This window comes from Salvelinus alpinus, chromosome 29, assembly GCF_045679555.1.
Source record: "Salvelinus alpinus chromosome 29, SLU_Salpinus.1, whole genome shotgun sequence".
NCBI lineage: Eukaryota > Metazoa > Chordata > Actinopteri > Salmoniformes > Salmonidae > Salvelinus > Salvelinus alpinus.
The window spans coordinates 47361769-47387776 of record NC_092114.1 but is presented as its reverse complement, the minus strand read 5'-3'; the positions used below and the strand labels follow the sequence as shown (position 1 = coordinate 47387776).

At 42.3% G+C, this 26008-nt stretch overlaps 1 protein-coding gene across 1 annotated transcript in view; it reads right to left on the bottom strand.

The window, feature by feature from the left end:
- LOC139558853 (nuclear factor of activated T-cells, cytoplasmic 1-like) overlaps nt 1-26008 on the bottom strand; it is a 65831-nt gene that overhangs the window by 28029 nt on the left and 11794 nt on the right. Inside the window, exons 4-7 of the mRNA XM_071374362.1 lie at nt 19389-19591; nt 18044-18216; nt 17233-17373; nt 7152-7207 (exon numbers count right to left, since the gene is read on the bottom strand). Of these exons, the coding sequence (XP_071230463.1) occupies nt 7152-7207; nt 17233-17373; nt 18044-18216; nt 19389-19591 (573 nt within the window). The remainder of the gene's footprint in view (nt 1-7151; nt 7208-17232; nt 17374-18043; nt 18217-19388; nt 19592-26008) is intronic.

Sequence of the window (26008 nt, the reverse complement as noted above, 5' to 3'; positions counted from 1 at the left end):
TTCAAGATGTATGTTAACAACATTCTAAAGATTGATTCAGTACATCGTTTGACATGTTTCTACTGACTGTTACGGAACTTTTGGACATTTCGTCATGTTATAGTGGAGGTGCTTTCTGACTTTGGAATTGTTTACCGAAGGCGTGAACCAAAGTAGCTAATTTGACATAAATAACGGACATTATCGAACAAATCAAGCATTTATTGTGGACCTGGGATTCCTAGGACTGCATTCTGATGAAGTTCATCAAACGTAAGGAAACATTTATCATGTATTTTCTGGTTTCTGTTGAGTCCAACATGGCAGCTAATTTGGCTATTGTTCTGAGCTCCGTCTCAGATTATTGCATGATTTGCTTTTTCTGTAAAGCTTTTGGGAAATCTGACACAGCGGTTGCATTAAGGAGAGGTATATCTATAATTCCATGTGTATAACTTGTATTATCATCTACATTTATGATGAGTATTTCTGTTGAAACAATGTGGCTATGCACTATCACTGGATGTTTTTGGAACTAGTGAATCTAACGCGCCAATGTAAACTCAGATTTTTTGTTATAAATATGAACTTTATCAAACAAAACATGCATGTATTGTGTAACATGAAGTCCTATGAGTGTCATCTGATGAAGATAATCAAAGGTTAGTGATTCATTTAATCTCTTTCTGCTTTTTCTGACTGCTATCTTTCGCTGGAAAAATGGCTGTGCTTACTGTGGTTTGATGGTGACCTAACATAATCGTTTGTAGTGCTTTCGCTGAAAAGCATGTTTGAAATCGGACACTTTGGTGGGATTAACAACAAGAATACCTTTAAAATGATATAAGACACATGTATGTTTGAAGAATCTTAATTATAAGATTTCTGTTTTTTGAATTTGGCGCCCTGCACTTTATCTGGCTGCTGTCATATCGATCCCGGTAGCGGGATGCAGCCATAAGAAGTTTTAATGTGGACCTTAGTCATAATAACCAGCTGAGACTAGTAGGAGTGTATCGCTCTCCTTCTGCTCCCTCATGTGTGAGTAACAATTTATCTGAATTGCTATCTAAGTCTGGTAAATCTGAACTATTTATTATGGGCAATTTTAATATTGATTGGAGGAAGCCAGTGAACATGGCCGAAAATCTATTTTTAGGCCCTATCCGGCATGATGATATTGATATTGATATATATATTAATGATATTTGCTCTAAACTAAACCTGTCTGAGCTGAGCCAACACGGCTGAATCCTAAATATCCATCGAAATCTACCCTGACTGATCTTATGTTGACAAATACGTTGCTAGTGGGACTTTCCCAACTGAATTTTACTGCCCAGTTGTCTGTGTCAGCGATGTGAAAATGCATAAATCTAAGCCTTATGTCATCACTAAGAGGAACTTTAGTGAACAAGCTTTTTTACATGACCTTTATATTGATTATATCTCTGCTATCCCTGAATGTGATTTAGCTTTAAGATTTTTTTGTAATGTCTTCAATACTATTGTAGATAATCATGCCCCCTTCAAAACACATCGTTCCATCTCCAGGCTTCCATGTCTAGCCAAGATTCTCAAAACTTTGATAAATAAGCAACTTTGCTTTTTTATTATCTTCATTTTTTATATCAATCAATCTGGGCTTAGGCCAGGGCACAGCATTATCACAGCAACCATATTGGTTGTTAATGATATTTTCAATGCTTTAGATGATAAAATTAATTGTGGTGCCTTGTTTGTAGACCTGTCAAAAGCGTTTGAAACTGTTGATCATGATATTTTATTGAACTATTTGTCCTCGATTGGCCTGGGCTCCTACATCTGCTCTTGTTTTCATGATTATCTTAGTAGATTAAAAAACATGAGCTGGAGCACACCCAGAAAGATGTGTGTGGAGGTGCTGACTAACGGCGAATAAACTATCAAAATAAAGAAAGTTGCACACTCCATATATAAACTCCCAGCAATTTAATGGGTATTTACCAACGTTTCGGCATCATTGACCCTGAGGAAGGCACAGTGATGCCGAAACGTTGGTAAATACCCATTAATTTTCTGGGAGTTTATATATATGAGTGTGCGACTTTCTTTATTTTGATAGTTCATGATTATCTTAGTGACAGAACTCAGGCCATCGTGATTGATGGGGTTAAGTCTGAATTTGTTGAAATACATAAAGATGTTCCGCAGGTGTCTATGCTAAGACCTGTTTTTTTTTCAATATTTATGTACATGCTATTGGTCAATCTGTTGAAAAAAAATATTTAACATACAGTGGGGAGAACAAGTATTTAATACACTGCCGATTTTGCAGGTTTTCCTACTTACAAAGCATGTAGAGGTCTGTAATTTTTATCATAGGTACACTTCAACTGTGAGAGACGGATACTAAAACAAAAATCCAGAAAATCACATTGTATGATTTTTAAGTAATTAATTAGCATTTTATTGCATGACATAAGAATTTGATCACCTACCAACCAGTAAGAATTCCGGCTCTCACAGACCTGTTAGTTTTTCTTTAAGAAGCCCTCCTGTTCTCCACTCATTACCTGTATTAACTGCACCTGTTTGAACTCGTTACCTGTATAAAAGACACCTGTCCACACACTCAATCAAACAGACTCCAACCTCTCCACAATGGCCAAGACCAGAGAGCTGTGTAAGGGCATCAGAAATAAAATTGTAGACCTGCACAAGGCTGGGATGGGCTACAGGACAATAGGCTAGCAGCTTGGTGAGAAGGCATCAACTGTTGGCGCAATTATTAGAAAATGGAAGAAGTTCAAGATGACGGTCAATCACCCTCGGTCTGGGGCTCCATGCAAGATCTCACCTCGTGGGGCATCAATGATCATGAGGAAGGTGAGGGATCAGCCCAGAACTACACGGCAGGACCTGGTCAATGACCTGAAGAGAGCTGGGACTACAGTCTCAAAGAAAACCATTAGTAACACACTACGCCGTCATGGATTAAAATCCTGCAGCGCACGCAAGGTCCCCCTGCTCAAGCCAGCGCATGTCCAGGCCCGTCTGAAGTTTGCCAGTGACCATCTGGATGATCCAGAGGAGGAATGGGAGAAGGTCATGTGGTCTGATGAGACAAAAATTTAGCTTTTTGGTCTAAACTCCACTCGCCGTGTTTGGAGGAAGAAGAAGGATGAGTACAACCCCAAGAACACCATCCCAACCGTGAAGCATGGAGGTGGAAACATCATTCTTTGGGGATGCTTTTCTGCAAAGGGGACAGGACGACTGCACCGTATTGAGGGGAGGATGGATGGGGCCATGTATCGCGAGATCTTGGCCAACAACCTCCTTCCCTCAGTAAGAGCATTGAAGATGGGTCGTGGCTGGGTCTTCCAGCATGACAACGACCCGAAACACACAGCCAGGGCAACTAAGGAGTGGCTCCGTAAGAAGCATCTCAAGATCCTGGAGTGGCCTAGCCAGTCTCCAGACCTGAACCCAATAGAAAATCTTTGGAGGGAGCTGAAAGTCCGTATTGCCCAGCGACAGCCCCAAAACCTGAAGGATCTGGGGAAGGTCTGTATGGAGGAGTGGGCCAAAATCCCTGCTGCAGTATGTGCAAACCCGGTCAAGAACTACAGGAAACGTATGATCTCTGTAATTGCAAACAAAGGTTTCTGTACCAAATATTAAGTTCTGCTTTTCTGATGTATCAAATACTTATGTCATGCAATAAAATGCAAATTAATTACTTAAAAATCATACAATGTGATTTTCTGGATTTTTGTTTTAGATTCCGTCTCTCACAGTTGAAGTGTACCTATGATAAAAATTACAGACCTCTACATGCTTTGTAAGTTGGAAAACCTGCAAAATCGGCAGTATATCAAATACTTGTTCCCCCCACTGTATATGTGGATGATACTATTATGTAAACAAGTGCTGAACTGGCTGGCTACAGGATATTCAGCTTTTAGTTTTCATACTCCACATGTTTGGGATGACCTCCACAATACATTTAGAATAGATGGGTGTGACCCTAGGACAGTTCAGTCAATGAACAGAGTCTTTTTTATAATGAAGAATGTGTTTGTTTTAGTTGACTGTGTTTTGTGTATATTTATGTTTGTCTGTGCAATATGTGTTGTGCTGTATTTGATACATTTTATATTGTCTTTTTTAAGTATTTTATGAAATTGTATATGCAGGGCTCCCTTGTAAAAGAGACAGTGGTCTCAATGGTAATTCCTTGATTAAATAAAGGTAAATAAATGCTTTGGAGATTTAAACTTGCAAGCTTTTGGGTGGATGTGCATGAATGTTTCAGCAGTGCCACCAGGTAATCTTTATTACCAAGAACATATAGTATATCCACAAAATCTCAAAATTAGGGTACAGTGTTGTTCCCTAGGGTACATAAAGGTCAAAGGTACACACAAGGTACCTTCAGATGGTATTGGTCAGTTCCTTTTAGGGTACATGTGCAGATAATGTAGCATAAATGGTACATTTTTCTACCCAATATTTTGAATATACGGTAAAATTATCACTGTGTTTTGAAATGTACACTAACATTCAAATGTTTGGGGTCACTTAGAAATGTTCTTGTTTTTGAAAGAAAAGCACATTTTTGGTCCATTAAAATAACATCAAATTGATCAGAAATACAGTGTAGACATTGTTAATGTTGTAAATGACTACTGTAGCTGGAAAGGGCAGATTTTTTATGCGATATCTACAGTACATCGGGGTCCCGCTAGCGGGACAACTTCCGGTGAAATTGGAGAGCGCATAATTCAAATAAATTCTAATATTTATATTAGATTGTAAACATTTAGGTACACATACAGTTTACATACACTTAGGTAGGAGTCATTAAAACTCGTTTTTCAACCACTCCACAAATTTCTTGTTAACAAACTATAGTTTTGGCAAGTCGGTTAGGACATTACTTTGTGCTTGACACAAGTAATTTTTCCAACAATTGTTTACAGACAGATTATTTCACTTATAATTCACTGTATCACAATTCCAGTGGGTCAGACATTTACATACACTAAGTTGACTGTGCCTTTAAACAGCTTGGAAAATTCCAGAAAATGATGTCACGGCTTTAGAAGCTTCTGATAGACTAATTGACATCATTTGAGTCAATTGGAGGTGTATCTGTGGATGTATTTGAAGGCCTACCTTCAAACTCAGTGCCTCTGTGCTTGACATCATGGGAAAATCAAAAAAATATTAGCCAAGACCTCAGAAAACAAATTGTAGACCTCCACAAGTCTGGTTCATCCTTGGGAGCAATTTCCAAACGCCTGAAGGTGCCACGTTCATCTGTACAAACAATAGTACGCAAGTATAAACACCATGGGACCACGCAGCTGTCATACCGCTCAGGAAAGAGGCGCGTTCTGTCTCCTAGAGATGAACGTAATTTGGTGCAAAAAGTGCCAATCAATCCCAGAACAACAGCAAAGGACCTTGTGAAGATGCTGGAGGAAACAGGTACAGTTCAGTCAATGAACAGAGTCTTTTTTATATCCACAGTAAAACAAGTCCTATATCGACATAACCTGAAAGGCCGCTTAGCAAGGAAGACGCCACTGCTCCAAAACCGCCATAAAAAAAGCCAGACTACGGTTTGCAACTGCACATGGGGACAAAGATCGTACTTTTTGGAGAAATGTCCTCTGGTCTGATGAAACAAAAATAGAACTGTTTGGACATAATGACCATCGTTATGTTTGGAGAAAAGGGGGAGGCTTGCAAGCCAAAGAACACCATCCCAACCGTGAAGCACGGGGGTGGCAGCATCATGTTGTGGAGTTGCTCTGCTGCAGGAGGGACTGGAGCACACCACAAAATAAATGGCATCATGAGGGAGGAAAATTATGTGGATATATTGAAGCAACATCTCAAGGCATCCGTCAGGAAGTTAAAGTTTGGTCGCAAATGGGTCTTACAAATGAACAATGACCCCAAGCATACTTCCAAAGTTGTAGCAAAATGGCTTAAGGACAACAAAGTCAAGGTATTGGAGTGGCCATCACAAAGCCCTGACCTCAATCCCATAGAAAATTTGTGGGCAGAACTGAAAAAGCGTGTGCGAGCAAGGAGGCCTACAAACCTGAGTCAGTTATACCAGCTCTGTCAGGAGGAATGGGCCAAAATTCACCCATCACATTGTGGGAAGCTTGTGGAAGGCTACCTGAAACATTTGACCCAAGTTTAAATTGTTTAAGGCAATGCTGCCAAATACTAATTGAGTGTATGTAAACTTCTGACCCACTGGGAATGTGATGAAAGAAATAAAAGCTGAAATAAATCATTCTCTCTACTATTATTCTGACCTTTCACATTCTTAAAATAAATTGGTGATTCTAACTGACCTAAGACAGGGAATTGTTACTCGGATTAAATGTCAGGAATTGTGAAAAACTGAGTTTAAATGTACTTTGCTAAGGTGTATGTAAACTTACGACTTCAACTGTAAGTGTCTTATATCGGCTGAAAGTTTAAATTCTTGTTAGTCTAACTGAACTGTCCGATTTACAGTAGCTATTACAGCAAAAACATGCCAATGCACCCAACATCAAAATATTTTTCCACCGGCACAGGTTTCGTACATACACATATAAAGATTAAATATCCCTTCCATTAAAAATCTGCCGTTTCCAGCTACAATAGTCATATACAACATTAACAATGTCTACTCCATATTTCTGATCAATTTGATGTTATTTAAATGGACCAAAAATGTGCTTTTATTTCAAAAACAAGGACATTTCTAAGTGACCACAAACTTTTGAACGGTAGTGTATGTGTGTATGCATCTTTGTGTGTATGAGTGTGTGTGTCAGAAAGAGAGAGTGAGTGTGTGTGCACATTTGTGTATGTGTGCACATTTGTGTGTGTAGGACTGTGTGTGTGTGTGCGCACATGTGTGCTTGCATCTGTGTGTGTGCGCATCTGATTGTGTATGTGCAGGGGAGAACATGGGGAGCAGGTGCACTACCTCACATATAAATATGCTCTAATCCCCCAGTCTCAGACCCAGTCTCCCTGAAGAACAGAGTGCTCTGGGTGACTCACCCGGTCCAGAGAGAGAGAGAGACGCAACAGAGTGTCTTCCAACTAATACAAACATTGCTGTAAAATACCTATAAAAAAATGCAGAATGTCATGCTTATAAGACTTACAGATTTGGAGGAGTCCTTGTCAACCTTGGCCTCTGTCTCCCATAGGTGATGACCATCTATAGAAGGGAGAGTAGAGAAGAGTGAGGGTGATCATGTGGGAAAATAATTTGTGAGAAATGTACCAGTATTCAGACTTCCACAAATGAGTAACCACCAAAAATAGCTAGACTAATGAGATCCCTCATGTCAATGTTGACATATGATGCTGTTAACAGTGTGATTATTAGCTCTGTCTGACATCAGTAATCTATAAAACAGCTCCAACAGAACCAAGGTTATCACCAACATCAGTTGAGACTGATGATGAGCTCATATCTTCAGTCTCAGTCTAGGCTAACCCACTCGGGCCGAGGGGGCCGATCTGATGCAACTCTGAGACCTGATCCATAGGCCATACCAAAGGGATGAGTGACGTCTTTGGTCGATGAGAGAAACCCTGACTTCATTCCTTTGTGGAATCCCAAACGGAATGACCAATTGTGACTCGCGTGCTTGTTAATGAAGTTAAAAATCCGGGGTTCCTATAACCAGTGGGCTGTGAATAACTGAAAAGTGAAGCCTTGGCATAGTCTCCCTCCCTAAGCCACCGTCAGTCTTTTCAAATAGCTGATTTTTAAATATCGGTCCTTTTGTCATGCTCATTAAAGTATTATTAAATGTTTTATTTGTTTTATATTCTGTTAATACACTTTAACTTTGAACTTGTCGTAACAAACTGGCTACCCATCAGGCAATAAAATAGGGCATCACAGCTGTTGAAAACAATGGTCCTAAAAAATATCCTATTTTGCTATTCTTCTATGAGACATCAGCAAAAAGTAATTTTCACACAGTTTATAAGAAAAAGGGTAAGCACTGCACTATTTTCTCTTACACCAATGACTCGTTAACAAAGCCTGAAATAGAAATTAAATCACATAAAAAATGTCCTTGGTGAGAATGAAACTTTCTACGAAGTCCCTTGCTAACAATTCTGACCATTCTTAAAGCTGAGATATGTGAAACAGCGTCACAGGCCGCCACCCCACCACCATTGTTATTGTTTTTATTGCTGAGTTGAGGAGTGTCTCGCAGCATGGTAAAATAAATTGCAGCACAGTGGTTCGTCATTTAAAAGCTGCAGCGTACTGCGGCACTGCTTGCATGGTGCCGCAGAATTCTGTGGCAAGTTATTTAAGTGCCAACCACTGGTACCATTAATGCTAGTTAGTGCTAGTTTGACCACCAGAGGGCATCTTTGAGAAGCATTTGATAGCCTTCAATAGTGGCTGTACTACAGAATTTAAAACCTTTTTTTGTAAGAACATAGTATATGGGATTGATTTTAAGAAATGTTGCTTAATTAATTTGATTAATATTATAGTGTTTCTATAAAAATATAAATAAAACCCCTCTGGGTTTCCGTTAGGATGGAACGGAAAATATGGCGCTGTACAACATGACGGTCGGGAGTAGGCTACAGTACTGGGCTATTTAGCTAAAGTATCCCCGTATCGTACGGGCACGAAGGAGACCGGGGTTCAATTCACCGACGGGGAGGAAGGAGTAGGCTGTCCTTGTAAATAAGAATTTGTTCTAAACTGACTTGCCTAGTTAAATAAAGTTTACACTAAGAGCATAACATTTCTACACCCTAATTGTAGTCTAACCAATACCCAAACGGAGATTCAGTGAAAATAACAATCTCATTGATTTATCAAGACCAGTCCCTATGCTTGTCTCAGAGCAGTGCAAAACAGTGCTAAAATAGTTGTAGGCTATTGCTTCAAATCCTATTGCTTCTAACTTCAATTTGCTCTTTAAATAAATAAGACTTACACCACTAAATTTTACCCCCTTTTTCTCCCCAATTTTCGTGGTATCCAATCGCTAGTAATTACTATCTTGTCTCATCGCTACAACTCCCGTACGGGCTCGGGAGAGACGAAGGTTGAAAGCCATGCGTCCTCCGAAGCACAACCCAACCAAGCCGCACTTCTTAACACAGCGCGCCTCCAACCCGGAAGCCAGCCGCACCAATGTGTCGGAGGAAACACCGTGCACCCGCCCCCCTTGGTTAGCGCGCACTGCGCCCGGCCCACCACAGGTGTCTCTGGAGCGCGATGAGCGCAAGGATATCCCTACCGGCCAAACCCTCCCTAACTCGGACGACGCTAGGCCAATTGTGCGTCGCCCCACGGACCTCACGGTCGCGGCCGGCTGCGACAGAGCCTGGGCGCGAACCCAGAGACTCTGGTGGCACAGCTAGCGCTGCGATGCAGTGCCCTAGACCACTGTGCCACCCAGGAGGCCCCACACCACTTTTAACAGCACATCATTCAACACTAGTGAGACTCATGTCGCCTACGGTAGGCCTACAGTAAATCGAAAAATATGATGTGACTCTCCGACAATAATTACATAGAGGATTGGAGGATATTTCTGTAATTCAGTGACATTTATTCCCATAGTAATTAGTTATGGATCCATAACTAAATAAACATCGGCATTTTGAAAGAGTATTTTTATCACTATTTTATTAACGAAAGCATAAAGATGCCATTATTAGTTACATTGTTTTAGTTTGAACGTGCAGACTGGCACTAAGAACAGTGGGAACGTTTCCCTAGTCAGCGCCAAGGGGGGGTCCACCCCCCTTCCTTCTCCTTCCTTCCCCATGGGCTAGGTCTGTCTTCTGTGCGAGGCTCTGCGGCACATCCCGTGCCCCCTGCCCTTGTGCCTTGAACCTCGTGTGCTTTCAGTGGATACAGCTGGAGAACTGCATTGTGCGCCACTCGGGAGCCATGACCAATATGACCTGTTAATAATATGACAATATCCAACAGGCTTTTATATAGTTCTAAATGAATAATAACAAAAAAGCTTTGTTTAAAAAATAACAATATTTTTGAGATTATTTAATTTTCAAATAACGTAAAATGAGTGAGAAAAAGGTCATTCTTGAACATGGGGTGAGACTTTGTTACTAATTTATAAACAAAGCCGGTTTGTTATTTAGAATCACTTATTTCGGTTTTTAGAGGGAGAGAAACCAAAAACCTAATGTCATCTCATGGGTCTCCCAGTCGAGGCCGGCACGGGTATTGAACCAGCATCTGCATCTGTAGCAACACGGTTTGCACCTGCTATGCTGTGTCTTAGACCGTTGCACCACTCAGGTGCCGTACAACATGACCGGTCGGGAGTGGGCTACAGCTCTACAGTAAGAGCAAAATAATCCTAACAAAATAAAATAATAGAAACCTTAGTGTAACAACAGTTTTAGTAAGTAATACTGAAGTCGTGCACAATTATCAGGTTCTATTTAGGTTTATAATCGCAAAACTTTCAGTGGAACAACCACTGAACATATTGTGCTCTTCTATTGCATGTGCAATGTGTTCGATGCTTGCTGTAACTTTTGTTGTTGTTGTAATATTGCAAACGAACGTGGCAGTTTTATCATTAAGGATTGCAGCTTTCTTTAACATCACATATAGAAGCACTCTTGATTAGGTCTATATTACGACAGGTTATCTTGAAGGCTGTCTGGTCTTATGAATTGAGACTGAGACTGAGAGGTAGACACAAACACAGGCTGGGAAGAAGACAGCCCATTGCAGACAAGGCACCCTTGGTCTGGGTCTGCTAGGGCTGTGATGTGGCAGAGGAAGAGACTGAAGCTGACACTGATGCCCAATGCCTCCCATTATATCTGGAGACTAGAGGCAGGAGGGAACCTCTCCGGCTCCATCTCCACTCACTCGCTCTCTCTCTCTCTGGGAACCACTCCAAAATGGAAACCTTAGAAGGCTACGTCAACCCGCCACCAGAGATTAAAAAAAACTATTTCAGAACTCCCCGTCTCCCCCCGTCTCCCCTTTCATAATTATTTTTTTTTTTTTTTTACTTGCTCTCTCTTTCACTCACTCTCTCAATTTTGTTTCACTGGCCACACATTCATGCAGAGACAAAACATTAAATTGAGCAATTTGTTGTTGCCCATTTGCCAGGAAATGTTTCTACAGAGCATCACATGTACCTTTACTTTGATGGCGAGAGGTGTTGTGCAGAGTGTACTGAGGAACTGATGACCACAGAATGTTCCATTCCATTGGGCCTTAACAACATCTGCACAATTCCTCTCACCATCAAAACCCTTGGCAACAGTGCCAACCAGACCAGACCAGTCCCTCTCCTCAACAAACCCAGAACCTCTCACAACTCCCCCAACCCTTTTTCTTGGCTTGATTCCAACATTGCCAAAGTTAGATGACCAGTCGACAACCCTCTCTCTAGTTGTGGTCTACAGGAGTAATTACCTTTCATAAGGCAGACATAACACAGGGTAGCCAATAGACACAGCACTGGTGGTGTACTACACTGTTACGGCAGCCAGAGTTGGGTCAGAATAAAGTAGTATACAATACAGATATTTGTTATGCAGAGTTTATAAAGGGAATCAAACAGCTCCTTGTGCTCTTTAATTGGGGTGGGGTGGAGTAAAACTCTAGTGTCCAAAGCCAAACAGCGGGGTGGCGTATACCCAAAGCCCTCATAACGTACTGTAAATATACACACATGCGCTATCCAGGCCCATGTGGAATGGTGAAAGGGAGCCCTTGTCCTTGGTCTGATGACTGTAAGTTCTTCCTCCCACCGCTACCCCCAGAACACGTGGATTGTGGGTATTGCATGCAAGCGTACTGTCTCAGGGAAGGGCAGAAATTGAGGGAAGCCATCTATTCAAACTGAATCAATCAATGGCTGATGGGGGGACACTGTATTTGCTAAAGTGAAGTTCACAACTCAATAGAACACAGTTTTGAATCCTACATCTGCATCTCAGCACAGCACACCGCCTGTCTTCTAAACACAGCAAAAAAAGAAACGTCCTCTCACTGTCAACTGCGTTTATTTTCAGCAAACTTAACATGTGAAAATATTTGTATGAACATAACAAGATTCAACAACAGACATAAACTGAACAAGTTCCACAGACATGTGACTAACAGAAATTGAATAATGTGTCCATGAACAAAGGGGGGATTCAAAATAAAAAATAAGTCAGTATCAGGTGTGGCCACCAGCTGCATTAAGTACTGCAGTGCATCTCCTCCTCATAGACTGCACCAGATTTGCCAGATACCCGCCATGTTGTGGAGTCAACAAAAGTCAGAAATAGCATTATAAATATTCAGTTACCTTTGATGATCTTCATCGGAATGCACTCCCAGGAATCCCAATTCCACAATAAATGTTTGTTTTGTTCGATAAAGTCCATCATTTATGTCCAAATACCTCCTTTTTGTTCGTGCATTTAGTCCAGTAATCCAAATGCACAAGGCGCGAGCACTAAGTCCAGACGAAAAGTCAAAAAAGATATATTACAGTTCGTAGAAACATGTCAAACGATGTATAGAATCAATCTTTAGGATGTTTTTATCATAAATCTTCAATGATATTCCAACCAGACAATTCCTTTGTCTTTAGAAATGAAAAAGAACGGAGCTCGCGCATGACTAAACTCAAGGCATTCTACCAGACCCCTGATTCAAACAGCTCTTATTCGCTCCCCCTTCACAGTAGAAGCCTGAAAGTTCTAAAGACTGTTGACATCTGGTGGAAGCCTTAGGAAGTGCAATCGGACCAAATTTACACTGTATATTGGATAGGCAATCACTCGAAAAACTACAAACCTCAGATTTTCCACTTCCTGGTTGGATTTTTCTCAGATTTTCACCTGCCATATGAGTTATGTTATACTCACAGACATCATTCAAACATTTTTATAAACTTCAGAGTGTTTTCTATCCAAATATATTAATGATATGCATATCTTAGCTTCTGGTCCTGAGTAGCAGGCAGTTTACTTTGGGCACACTTTTCAACCGGACGTGAAAATAGCGTCCCCAAGCCATAAGACCGACAATTCCACAAGTGCATGTTCATTAATTGTTTATGGTTCATTGAACAAGAATGGGAAACAGTGTTTAAACCCTTTACAATAAAGATCTGTGAAGTTATTTGGATTTTACGAATTATCTTTGAAAAACAGGGTCCTGAAAAAGGGAAGTTTCTTTTTACATTACAATAGTTTACATTACAATATATCACTTTACACTCTGTGCCATCATCAGTTCTCTGGTTTTCCTCAAATATGTTTTTATGAACAGTACGCTGTAATTTATAAAACATAAACTCCCTGTTTATGTGCGCGTAATTGATTTGTTTATGAAACCAGCCACAGTTCTCTGAAGTGTCGAGGCCGGCCAAACTGCTGAACGGTTTCAAAGTGGAAGTCATTATTTTGTAAATGCAATGAATTGGATCCAGAAGCACTGACCAGTCATGTAACACAGAGTAGAGCACCCCTCCCACAGCTAACCGTTACTTGGAGAAAGACCCCTGAACCGCTAACCAAAAAAAATACAATTAATCTCTGTCGAAAGAAACACTATTCACTCCACTTTCATCCTCCTCAGGCACTTTCAGATTTCCCTTCTATAGACGGATGGTTATCTATCATTTTCTTGGGTAATTCCACCACCTGGCAAGGTTCTTGAAGTTTGATCATTCTCACAAAATTCTATTTGGAGGTCCTCAATCATACTGTAGACATAATAGACACCTCTGGCCAAGAACACCCAGGCCTGTGTAGGTTTGTTGCCGTTCCAGGGCAGGTCTGTACAGTACCTGGTTGGACTGACTCTCCTCATTGGCTCTGACTCATAGGGAGACGGTGAGCTTTGGGTCATGGGTCACAAAGTAGTCGGTCGGTTCATGTAGGGGAAACTGGTGAAACTGGAGGCTTGTGGGTCTCTGACTCTGACACAGTGACACAGTGACAAATTATCCATGGTTACTTCTAGCCTGCCTACAGTAGACCAGGCAGCCAGCCAGTCCCAGATGTGAAAGCACTCTTTTTATAAGGGACTTTCTCTCCACGTCTCTTTCCTGCTAGGAGGATACCCTCAAATCTCCTTTGCTCTCACTCTCTCTCAGGCTTAACTCATGGTGGTTGGGAAATGATGTGCAGACACAGACACACACCATCGAGATACTCTTACAGTAATGTGAACACAAGCACACAACTTGACACACAACTCCACATGCTTAAAAAATAGGTTTCACCATTTTGAAAAGGGTAACATTCTGCATGACTTATAGTTCTCATTAAAATGTCAGAAGTGCAAATGAATCTGGTGACTAACCTTAACCTATCAATCTTGGTCTGGAGATCCAAATCCAAACAAAAGCAATCTCAATTTTTCACACCTTTACATAATGTTGTGTTTTGAGTCAACAAACTTCAGCCGCCAACATCAATTTGAAAACAAATTCAGGGGCAAAACCTTGAGAAAGTGACGGCTAAGCGATTCATAATTTCTCTAAGTGGTACTGAGGTTTATCAAAGAGCCCATCTCTGGGCAGGCTGAGGCTGGAGAGAATGGAAAGCAAGGTCAGATTGAGGCAGTTTCACATTACAGGCTGATGTCTGGGAGATCTAAGGGCTGTAGTGTAATCTCCTATAAGGATCTCCGTGCTCTACACCAGCGGTATTCAAACTTTTTCAGCGGGGACCCCATTTTTTCCCTAAGAATTTATTGTGACCCCACCCCACCCCAAATCTAATGGCACAACCTTAAAATCAGTCAAACAAATAACCTTAAATTCATTTAATTTGTATCTTTTATTAACAAATGAATACACATTTACTCAATAAAATTTTATTTGTCAAATTATCTTTCTCAAAATGTTTTGTATATTGTCCCATACCATAATCGGTACTCCTCATTTTTTGTTTCCTCTCCCCCCAAAATAAAAAATATATAATTTCATTGGCGACCCCACAGCAGTTCCCCCAACATTGAACACCACTGCTCTACACTGTAACCACGGGTGACAACTGCATTGATGTTATCTCTGCTCCCTCTAACTGTGCGGCAACAGACTGGACAGGAGCTCTGAGGCAGGACTGTGTCGTCATAATGAGCTGCTGCTTATGGAGCTGGACTGGTTCTGAGAAGCAGGTGAATGTCAGTGTACCTCACTACAGGGACACAGGGATTCCTCCTGTATGAAGATATATTTTTTTGGGGGGGGTGAGGCTATGGTGACCAGTGAACTGAGATAAGGCGGGGATTTATCTAGCAAAGACTTATAGATGACCTGGAGCCCGTGGGTTTGGCGACGAATATATAGTGAGGGCCAGCCAACGAGAGCATACAGGTCGCAGTGGTGGGTAGTATATGGGGCTTTGGTGACAAAACGGATGGCACGGTGATAGACTACATCCAGTTTGCTGCGTAGAGTGTTGGAGGCAATGAGTCACTGAGTACAACACTCTCTTACCCCTCTGTACACACACACACACACGGATGTGTGCACCACACATGCGTACTGACATACACAAAGTTATATACACACACGACCTATACGATATAGGCTAGTTATTCTCTAGAGTAGGAGCCTCAAAAATCTGGGAGTTGTTTTTTGGAATATTCATAGGAAACTTTTCCATTGGTAAAATGGGTAAACCCTCTGTGGCAACAGAATCCCCTATTCAGGATTTATGAGAAGGATTGTTAAACCGTTTTTAGACCTCGGCCTTGGCATGGACAAAACAATAATAAAAAAACATTCCAATTAAAGATGCACTAGGCAGAAATTGCTCCGTCGTTTCTTAAGGCTGGCTTAAGGGTGTTTCCATGGGAGCATCAACGCCACCCCAGAGGCTGTGCTAGGACCTAAAGACAGTCTTCTTAGCTTCAACAGATCTGAGGGGGCTACTGATCTTCTTCAAACTGACACAAATTTAAAAATATATATATTTTTTAAACATTTAATTAGGCAAGTCAGTTAAGAACAAAATCTTATTTATAATGACGGCCTACCCCGAACAAACCAGGACGACAATGGGCCAAGTTGTGTGCCGCCCTATGGGACTCCCAAACACGGACAGATGTGATGCAGCCTGGATTCGAACCAGGGACTGCAGTGACACCTCTTGGACTGAGATGCAGTGTCTTAGACCGCTGCACCACACAAAACTATAAACCAAAAAGAGAGTTATCTAGAATTCTGGGCAAGGTAAATATTGAAAATATTTAAAATTTCACATACATAAATTAATAGCAATAGAGATTAGGAGAAATCAAGAGATGTAGAAAGATATATAGCAAAGCTTTCACACAATCTCACACTACTATTGTATGATAATGGGGATGATAATGGGGCTCGAGCCCCCACCCAACAAACCTACAATTCCTCTCCTCACATAATGGCAACAGGTTCCCCTCTGCTCTGAGTGACTCATGAGCCATATGATCAGATGTGTTTACATAGCACAACCTTGGCCCAAACCATACCTCATGTTGCCTTTCTAAAGCTAATCAAGGAAATTGCTGTTAGTAAACCCTAAGCATCAACATCTGGGAGCAGTCCCTCCCTCCCTCCTTCCTAACAGAGGGCTTAGAGAGAAGAGAGGAAACAAATACTGAACTGTGAGGGACAGCACAGCAGCCTACATGGCACATAGTGCATTTGTGATCCATTCCTATTCTGAACAGGCAATGGAAACTTCTGCAAATGTAAATCTGCTGGGTTAAAAATACAGCGCATTAATGTGCACCACATGTGGCACTCTGGCAGGATGGGGGATATTTTGATGGCGGGGGAAGAGAGAGGGAGTAGCCCTGGGGTTTCTCAAACCCAGAGGGGGAAAGAGGGAGAGAAAGTTAGAGCACAAACACACACATGAGTGCTAGCACACACACATGTGCGCACGCACAAACACACACACACACACACACTCGTGTTCCTATCCTTGTGGGGATCAAAACAATTGATTCAAAATCCTATTTTCCCTAACACCTAACCCTTAACCTAAATCCTAATTCTAGCTCTAACTGTAATTGTAAACCTAAATCTAACCCCAAAGCCTAAAATAACCTTTTTCCTTGTTTTACTATCCTTGTGAGGACTTCTGGGCCCCACAAGGATAGTACACACACCACACACACACACGTAGACACATACGCACATAAATATGCACACTAAGCCACACACATCTGCATCCAGCTCCAGCTTCAGGTCCTACCTTGGGCTTTCTCCATGAACACCACTTTGGAATCGTGCTGGAAGTTGTGTCCGCTGAGGAGCATCTTCTCTCCCCCAGCAGCAGGGCACGTCTGCAGGGTCTGCTTATCCACTAGGGGCAACTCCTGGGCTGATCTCTGGGCTGCAGGAGGGGGACAGCACTGTCTTCACTACAGAATCATTACAAACCCACTCCCCCTTCAGCCCCGAGTATCCAGACAAAGTCATTTTCACAAGCTTGACAACTCTTAAAGAATCCTCACCACAAACAATGCCAAGAGCCATTAGCTCTAGAGACATATTATTCCTCTGACCTAACGGTGAGGGAATGGATCCATTTAGTATTTGTTATTGTATAATTTTCTCAAATTATTGTTTTTACAAATATCATACGAAGGCCATCACCTCCTGGTTAACTTCAACCGCCGTAAAGTGTGTGATATTCTTTAATAAAACTCAGATATTTACAAATAAAAAATTGATCTGGCAAAGAATGTGTCCGACAATTACCCTTGACAATGAAAAAAAGAGGCTTGGTCAATAACAGTTTTGTGGCAGTGTATCAGCGACCAACAATGGTCTATTCTTAAGAGCTGAGATCATGGTTTAACCACATTTCTCATTTACCTCATAGCACTTGATCTTTGTGATGTGATTCCAGCTAGAAACCCATTAGATTAGCAGATCTGCTCAGATTTCTATCTAGCGCTTTGGTGCTTAATGATGCAACGTGTGCTTATCTACCAAAGTCAAAATGATCTGCCATGTTAAACCACCCCCACCCCCAGGCCTGATAGTGAAGGTGTACTCACAGCACTCCATGGGGTTGGATGCAGCCTGCAGGGACAATGTTCTTCCTGTGGGCTGGTTGATGTGAACCCGGAACACCATCCTCACACGTGTGTTTTTACGCCCGATGTCTGTCTCGCCCTTCCGCAGCTCGATGTCCGAGTTGCGAAGTTTCAGGATGCCGGAGCAGTCAATTCTACATTAAACAGATAGAAAATAAACTTAGTTAGACCTTTAGAGAGGCTCATAGATAAACACATTCGATAGACACCATCGTTATTGAGATCTCAAATCGTTATCCCTGTGACAGTTACCACATACATAGACAGTCAGCTTATTAAGTTCCCTCCGGCACCAGAAAGGGATTTCAGTATAGAATGACTCAATAGTCATCAGACAACAGTATTTCAGCAGAAGATTATCACACGTATCCTCAATGAAAGGTTTCCTGTGTACTCAGCAACTACTGCTTTCAGGTCTAATCCCAACCATCCAGCAACTCAAATGCTGTGAATGTTAATAGTTTCATAAATAGATTTTTAATGGACCAAAAGAGAACACCCATGGGATACTGGTCTAACCTTGATCCCTCTACGGCTCTACCAGCCAACCTATTGGCTGTAACTATGCTTTTTACGGAGTCTTCATCAGACACTTTATAAATATCTAATTTCTCCACCCCTCCCATCTATGCTGTGCACTCACTTCTAACATTTCAGACTTTTATGGCATTAGCCTTTCCAACCAAAGTTTTTCCATGGCTGTGCTCCTCGACGCTGCATTCCTTATAATGGAGTTAATGTAAACTGTTTCACTAACTGAACACTCCCAAACTTTCTTTGTCAGACACTGTGGGATGCGCCGCTGGTGAGGCAATCAGGTGTTGAGGCTAAGGATTCCCAGCTGGTCAGCCTTCCCTTCAGGCTTTTGTCAAAAGTAGTGCACTATATAGGGACTAGGATGCCATTTGGGACACAGATGAAGTCTCAGTCAGCTGTGCCAAGGGATCAACACAATGCAAATCTCAGGAGAAAAAGAGTGTTTGGCTTTTGAGTGTATTCGCTCATTGGTAACAAAAACATTGGAAGAGGGCTGTCACATGTTGAATGGATCTCTAATCGAGTCAAATTAAGTTGTCAGCATTGGTGCCTTACACACACGCACACACACACACACACACACACACACTATCCAGCTGGGACTGATCAGCCGTCATGGACAAAACTCTACAGATGTTCACTCATCATTTGAGTTGCTTGAGGAGGAGCTTAAATGTCTAACTGACTGATAGGCACAACAAAAAAACAGACAAAGGCTAAAGAAATACACACACACACACACACACACACACACACACACAGTACTCACATGGCGCGCATGTTGTTCTCGGGCAGCAGTGGAATCTCCAGCACCTTGGTGTTAGACTGCAGGGTCTCATGGCTGGGGGTGGAGACAGTCTTGCCAGTGATGCGGTGGACCTGGTAGAAGGCATGGGGCCGCAGGAGACGGTCGTCTGCCGTGCCAATGAATAGCTGCAAGATCAGGGGCTCGGTCTCCATGTAGCCGTGGAGCTGGAAGGAAGACATATAATTACATTTAAAAAAATGTATTGCCAATCAACAATGGTTGATAGGAATTTGTTCCTCCAGTACTTATGTCTAATCAAAAACAAAGTATCACACACACACAACTCGACAACCCGTTAAAAAACCCAGAAATACCTTTCAAACACAGTTGACATTTTTCTGAGGAATCTTTATCCAAGGCCAACAGCCCATACACATATTTCCTCCATTAATATCAGTTCCTGTCTGTATTGATGGGCTGAGGCACAGAATGATCCTACAGTAAGTATCTCCATCCCCAGGGTCCCACCAGCTGAGACAAACAACCCAGGACAGTGTACTAAAGGTTACGCTTACGTCTCAAATGGAATCCTATTCCCTACATAGTGCACTTATTTTGACCAGAGCCCTTTTAGGCTCCCGAGTGGCACAGTGGTCTAAAGCATTGCATCTCAGTGCTAGAGGCGTCACTACAGGCCCTGTTTCGATCCCGAGCTGTATCACAACCGGCCGTGATCGGGAGTCCCATAGGGCGGTGCACAATTGGCCTAGTGTTGTCCGGGTTTGGCCAGGGTAGGCAGTCATTGTAAATAAGAATTAGTTCTTAACTGACTTGCCTAGGTAAATAAAGGTTACATAAAATAAAAAAGTAGTGCACTACTGTATATAGGGAATAGAGGGTTACTTTTATTTATGTAATTATTTATTAATTTCATTGTTTTCTTTATTTTATTTAAATGTATTTAAAACAGAGAACCCGATGGAGACCAAGGCCTGTTTTTCAAAAGAGCCCTGCAATTACACCGCAATAAAAGCATACAATATTTACAAGCAATTTAAGAGGGGAAAAACTATTTATATTAAAATCCCATTCAGTGCTTTCAGAAACACCTCTGGACTTTTTCCACATTTAGTTTTGTTACAGCCTGAATGTAAAATTGATTACATTGACATGTGTCACTGGCCTACACACAATACCCAATAATATCAAAGCGGAATTATGTTTTAAGAAATTTTAACAAATAATAAAAAATGAAAAGCTGACATGGCATGAGTCAATAAGCCCACAAAAGTCATCCTTTTGAGCATGGTGAAGTTATAAATTACACTTTGAATGGTGTATCAATACAGCCAGTCACTACAAAGATACTAATCAAAATCAAATCACATTTTATTCGTCACATGTGGCAAATACAACAAGTGTAGACCTTACAGTGAAATGCTTACTTACAAGCCCTTAACCAACAATGCATTTTTTTAAAGTACGAAATAAAAGTAACAAATAAAGAGCAGCAGTAAAATAACAATAGCGAGGCTATATACAGGGGGTACAAGTACAGAGTCAAAGTGCGGGGGCACTGGTTAGTTGAGGTAATTGAGGTGAGTAGCAGCAGCGTAAAGGGGGGGAGGGGGGACAATGCAAATAGTCTGGGGTAGCCATTTTATTAGATGTTCAGGAGTCTTATGGCTTGGGGGTAGAAGCTGTTTAGAAGCCTCTTGGTCCTAGACTGCTGCTCCGGTACCGCTTGCCTTGCGGTAGTAGAGAGAACAGTCTATGACTAGGGTGGCTGGAGTCTTTGACAATTTTTAGGTCCTTCCTCTGACACAGTCTGGTATAGAGGTCCTGGAAGGCAGGAAGCTTGGCCCCGGAGATGTAATGGGCCGTACGCATTACCCTCAGTACTGCCTTGCGGTCGGACGGCCGAGCAGTTACCGTACCAGGATGGGATGCAACCCGTCAGGATGTGCTCGATGGTGCAGCTGTAGAACCTTTTGAGGATCTGAGGACCCACGCCAAATCTTTTCGGTCTCCTGAGGGGAAATAGGTTTTGTCGTGCCCTCTTCACGACTGTCTTGGTTGGCTTGGACCATGTTAGTTTGTTGGTGATGTGGACGCCAAAGAACTTGAAGCTCTCAACCTGCTCCCCTATAGCCCCGTCAATGATAATGGGGGCGTGCTCGGTCCTCCTTTTCCTGTTGTGCACAATCATCTCCTTTGTCTTGATCACGTTGAGGGAGAGGTTGTTGTCCCCTCCTCCCTATAGGCTGTCTCGTCATTGTCGTTGATCAGGCCTACCACTGTTGTGTCATCGGCAAACTTGATGGTGTTGGAGTCGTGCCTGGCTATGCAGTCATGAGTGAACAGGGAGTACAGGAGGGGACTGAGCACGCACCAGAGGGGCCCCCGTGTTGAGGATCAGCGCGGCGGATGTGTTGTTACCTACCCTTGCCCCCTTGGGGGCGGCCCGTCAGGAAGTCCAGGATCCAGCTGCAGAGGGAGGTGTTTAGTCCAGGGTCCTTAGCTTAGTGATGAGCTTTGAGGGCACTATGGTGTTGAACGCTGAGCTGTGGTCAATGAATAGCATTCTCACATAGGTGTCCCTTTTGTCCAGGTGTGAAAGGGCAGTGTGGAGCGCAATAAAGATTGCATCATCTGTGGATCGGTTTGGGCGGTACACAAATTGTAGTGGCTCTAGGGTATCCGGGATGATGCTGTTGATGTGAGCCATGACAAGCCTTTCAAAGCACTTCATTGCTACAGACGTGAGTGCTATAGGTCGGTCGTCATTTAGGCAGGTTACCTTAGTGTTCTTGGGCACATGGACTATGGTGGTCTGCTTGAAACATGTTGGTATTACAGACTCAGACAGGGAGAGGTTGAAAAGGACAGTGAAGACATTTGCCAGTTGGTCAGCTCATGCTTGGAGTACACGTCCTAGAAATCTGTCTGACCCTGCGGCCTTGTGAATGTTGACCTGTTTAAAGGTCTTACTCACATCGGCTGCGGAGAGCGTGATCACACAGTTGTCCGGAACAGCTGATGCTCTCATGCATGTTTGTGTTACTAGCCTCAAAGCGAGCATAGAAGTAATGTAGCTCGTCTGGTAGGCTTGTGTCACTGGGCAGCTCACGGCTGTGCTTCCCTTTGTAGTCTGTAATTGTTTGCAAGCCCTGCCACATCCGACGAGGGTCGGAGCTGGTGTAGTACATGTTCAATCTTAGTCCTGTATTGACTTTGTGTCTGTTTGATGGTTCGTCAGAGGGCATAGCGGGATTTCTTATAAGCTTCTGGGTTAGAGTCCCGCTTATTGAAAGTGGCAGCTCTACCCTTTAGCTCAGTGCGGATGTAGCCTGTAACTCATGGCTTCTGGTTGGGGAATGTGTGTACAGTCACTGTGGGGACAACATCATCGATGCAATTATTGATGAAGCCAGTGACTTATGTGGTGTACTCCTCAATGCCATCAGAAGATTCCCGGAACATATTCCAGTGTGTGCTAGCAAAACAGTCCTGTAGCGTAGCATCTGCTTCATCTGACCACTTTTTTATTGACCGAGTCACTGGTGCTTCCTGTTTTAATTTTTGCTTGTAAGCAGAAATCAGGATAGAATTAGGGTTAGATTTGCCAAATGGAGAGCTTTGTAGGCGTCTCTGTGTGTGGAGTAAAGGTGGTCTAGAGTTTTTTCCCCCCTCTGGTTGCACATTTAACATTCCGATTGAAATTAGGTGAAACAGATGTTTCCCTGCATTAAAGTCCCCAGCCACTAGGAGCGCCACCTCTGGATGAGTGTTTTCCTATTTGCTTATGGCAGTATACAGCTCATTGAGTGCGGCCTTAGTGCCAGCATTGGTCTGTGGTGGTATGTAGACAGCTACGAAAAATACAGATGAAAACTCTCTAGGTAGATACAGTATCTCACAAGCTGTAGACCACACTATCTCAGACGAGCAAAACATCAAGACTTCCTTAGATATCGTGCACCAGCTGTTAACCGATATTCATAGAACACTACCACTTGTCTTACCAGAGGCTGCTGTTCTGCCGATACAGTGTGTAACCGGCCAGCAGTATGTTATTAAATGTCCTCGTTCAACCAAGACTAGGTGAAACATAAGATATTACAGTTTTTAATGTCCCGTTGGTAGGATATATGTGCTTTTAGTTTGTCCAATTTATTATCCATCGATTGTACATTGGCCAATAGTACGGATGGCAAAGGCAGATTAGCCACTCGTCGCCTGCTCCTCACAATGCACCCAGATCTCCTTCTGCAAAATCGCCGTCTCTTTCTCCTGCGAAAGATGGGGATGAGGGCCTGTTGGGGTGTCTGGAGTAAATCCCTCTCATTAAAGAAAAGTATTCGTACAATTCAAGGTGAGTAACCGCTGTTCTGAAGTCCAGAAGCACTTTTCAGTCATAAGAGATGGTAGCAGCAACATTATGTACAAAATAAGTTACAAACAATGCAAAGAAAACTAACAAAATAGCACAGTTGGTTAAGAGCCAATAACAACAGCAGCCATCCTCTCCGACGCCATTACACAGCCATATATGCGTCCTTCCTAATACAGTTGCCGGAGAGGAAGGAAACCGCTCAAAGATTTTACCATGAGGCCAATGGTGACTGAAACAGTTACAGAGTTTAATGGCTGTGATAGGAGAAAACTGAGGATGGAACAACAACATTGTAGTTACTCCACAATACTAACCTAAATTACAGAGTGAAAAGAAGGAAGCCTGTACAGAATAAAAATATTCCAAAACATATATCATGTTTGCAATAAGGCACTAAAGTAATACTGCAACAAATGGGGTGAAGAAATTAACTTTATGTCCTGAATACAAAGCGTTATGTTTGGAACAAATCCTACACAACACATTACTGAGTAGCACTTTTTGTATTTTCAAGGATGGTGTTGGCTGCATCATGTTATGGGTATTGCTTGACATTGGCCAATACTACAGAGATTTTTAGGATTAAAAAAAAAACAGGATAGAGCTAAGAACAGGCAAAATCCTAGAGGGAAAACTGGTTCAGCCTGCTTTCCAAAAGACACTGGGAGAAAATGCACCTTTCAGCAGGACAATGACCTAAAACACAAGGTAAAAAAATATATATATATATATATATAGTGGGGCAAAAAAGTAATTGCAAACTTTTGTTTGCAATTACAGAGATCATACGTTTCCTGTAGTTCTTGACCAGGTTTGCACACACTGCAGCAGGGATTTTGGCCCACTCCTCCATACAGACCTTCTCCAGATCCTTCAGGTTTCGGGGCTGTCGCTGGGCAATACGGACTTTCAGCTCCCTCCAAAGATTTTCTATTGGGTTCAGGTCTGGAGACTGGCTAGACCACTCCAGGACCTTGAGATGCTTCTTACGGAGCCACTTCTTAGTTGCCCTGGCTGTGTGTTTCGGGTCGTTGTCATGCTGGAAGACCTAGCCACGACCCATCTTCAATGCTCTTACTGAGGGAAGGAGGTTGTTGGCCAAGATCTCGCGATTCATGGCCCCATCCATCCTCCCCTCAATACGGTGCAGTCGTCCTGTCCCCTTTGCAGAAAAGCATCCCCAAAGAATGATGTTTCCACCTCCATGCTTCACGGTTGGGATGGTGTTCTTGGGGTTGTACTCATCTTTCTTCTTCCTCCAAACACGGCGAGTGGAGTTTAGACCAAAAAGCTCTATTTTTGTCTCATCAGACCACATGACCTTCTCCCATTCCTCCTCTGGATCATCCAGATGGTCATTGGCAAACTTCAGACGGGCCTGGACATGCGCTGGCTTGGGGCGGCAGGGTAGCCTAGTGGTTAGAGCGTTGGGCTAGTAACCGAAAGGTTGCAAGTTCAAATCTCCGAGCTGACAAGGTACAAATCTGTCGTTCTGCCCCTGAACAAGGCAGTTAACCCACTGTTCCTAGGCCGTCATTGAAAATAAGAGTTTGTTCTTAACTGACTTGCCTAGTTAAATAAAAAAGGTTAAAAATGTAAGTCGCTCTGGATAAGAGCGTCTGCTAAATGACTTAAATGTAAATGTTGAGCAGGGGGACCTTGCATGCGCTGCAGGATTTTAATCCATGACGGCGTAGTGTGTTACTAATGGTTTTCTTTGAGACTGTGGTCCCAGCTCTCTTCAGGTCATTGACCGGGTCCTGACGTGTAGTTCTGGGCTGATCCCTCACCTTCCTCATGATCATTGATGTCATATATAAATATATATGAGGAGTTGCTTACCAAGACGACATTGAATGTTCCTGAGTGGCCTAGTTACAGTTCTGACTTAAATCGGCTTGAAAATCTATGGCAAGCCTTGAAAATGGATGTCTAGCAATGATCAATAACCGACTTCACAAAGCTTGAAGAATTGTTAAAAGAATAATGTGCAAATATTATGCAAAGCTCTTAGAGACTTAACCAGAAATACTCACAGCTCTAATTGCTGCCAAAGGTGTTTCTTGGGTTGTGAATACTTACGTAAATTAGATATTTTTGCATTTCATTTACAATAAATATGCACGGATTTCTAAAGACATGTCTTTACTTTGTCATTATGAGATAGTGGGTCTATATCAAGTATTAGGGAAGAACCAGATGCAGACAGTGTCAAAGTAACAAAAGTGTATTACTAGAACAGGGG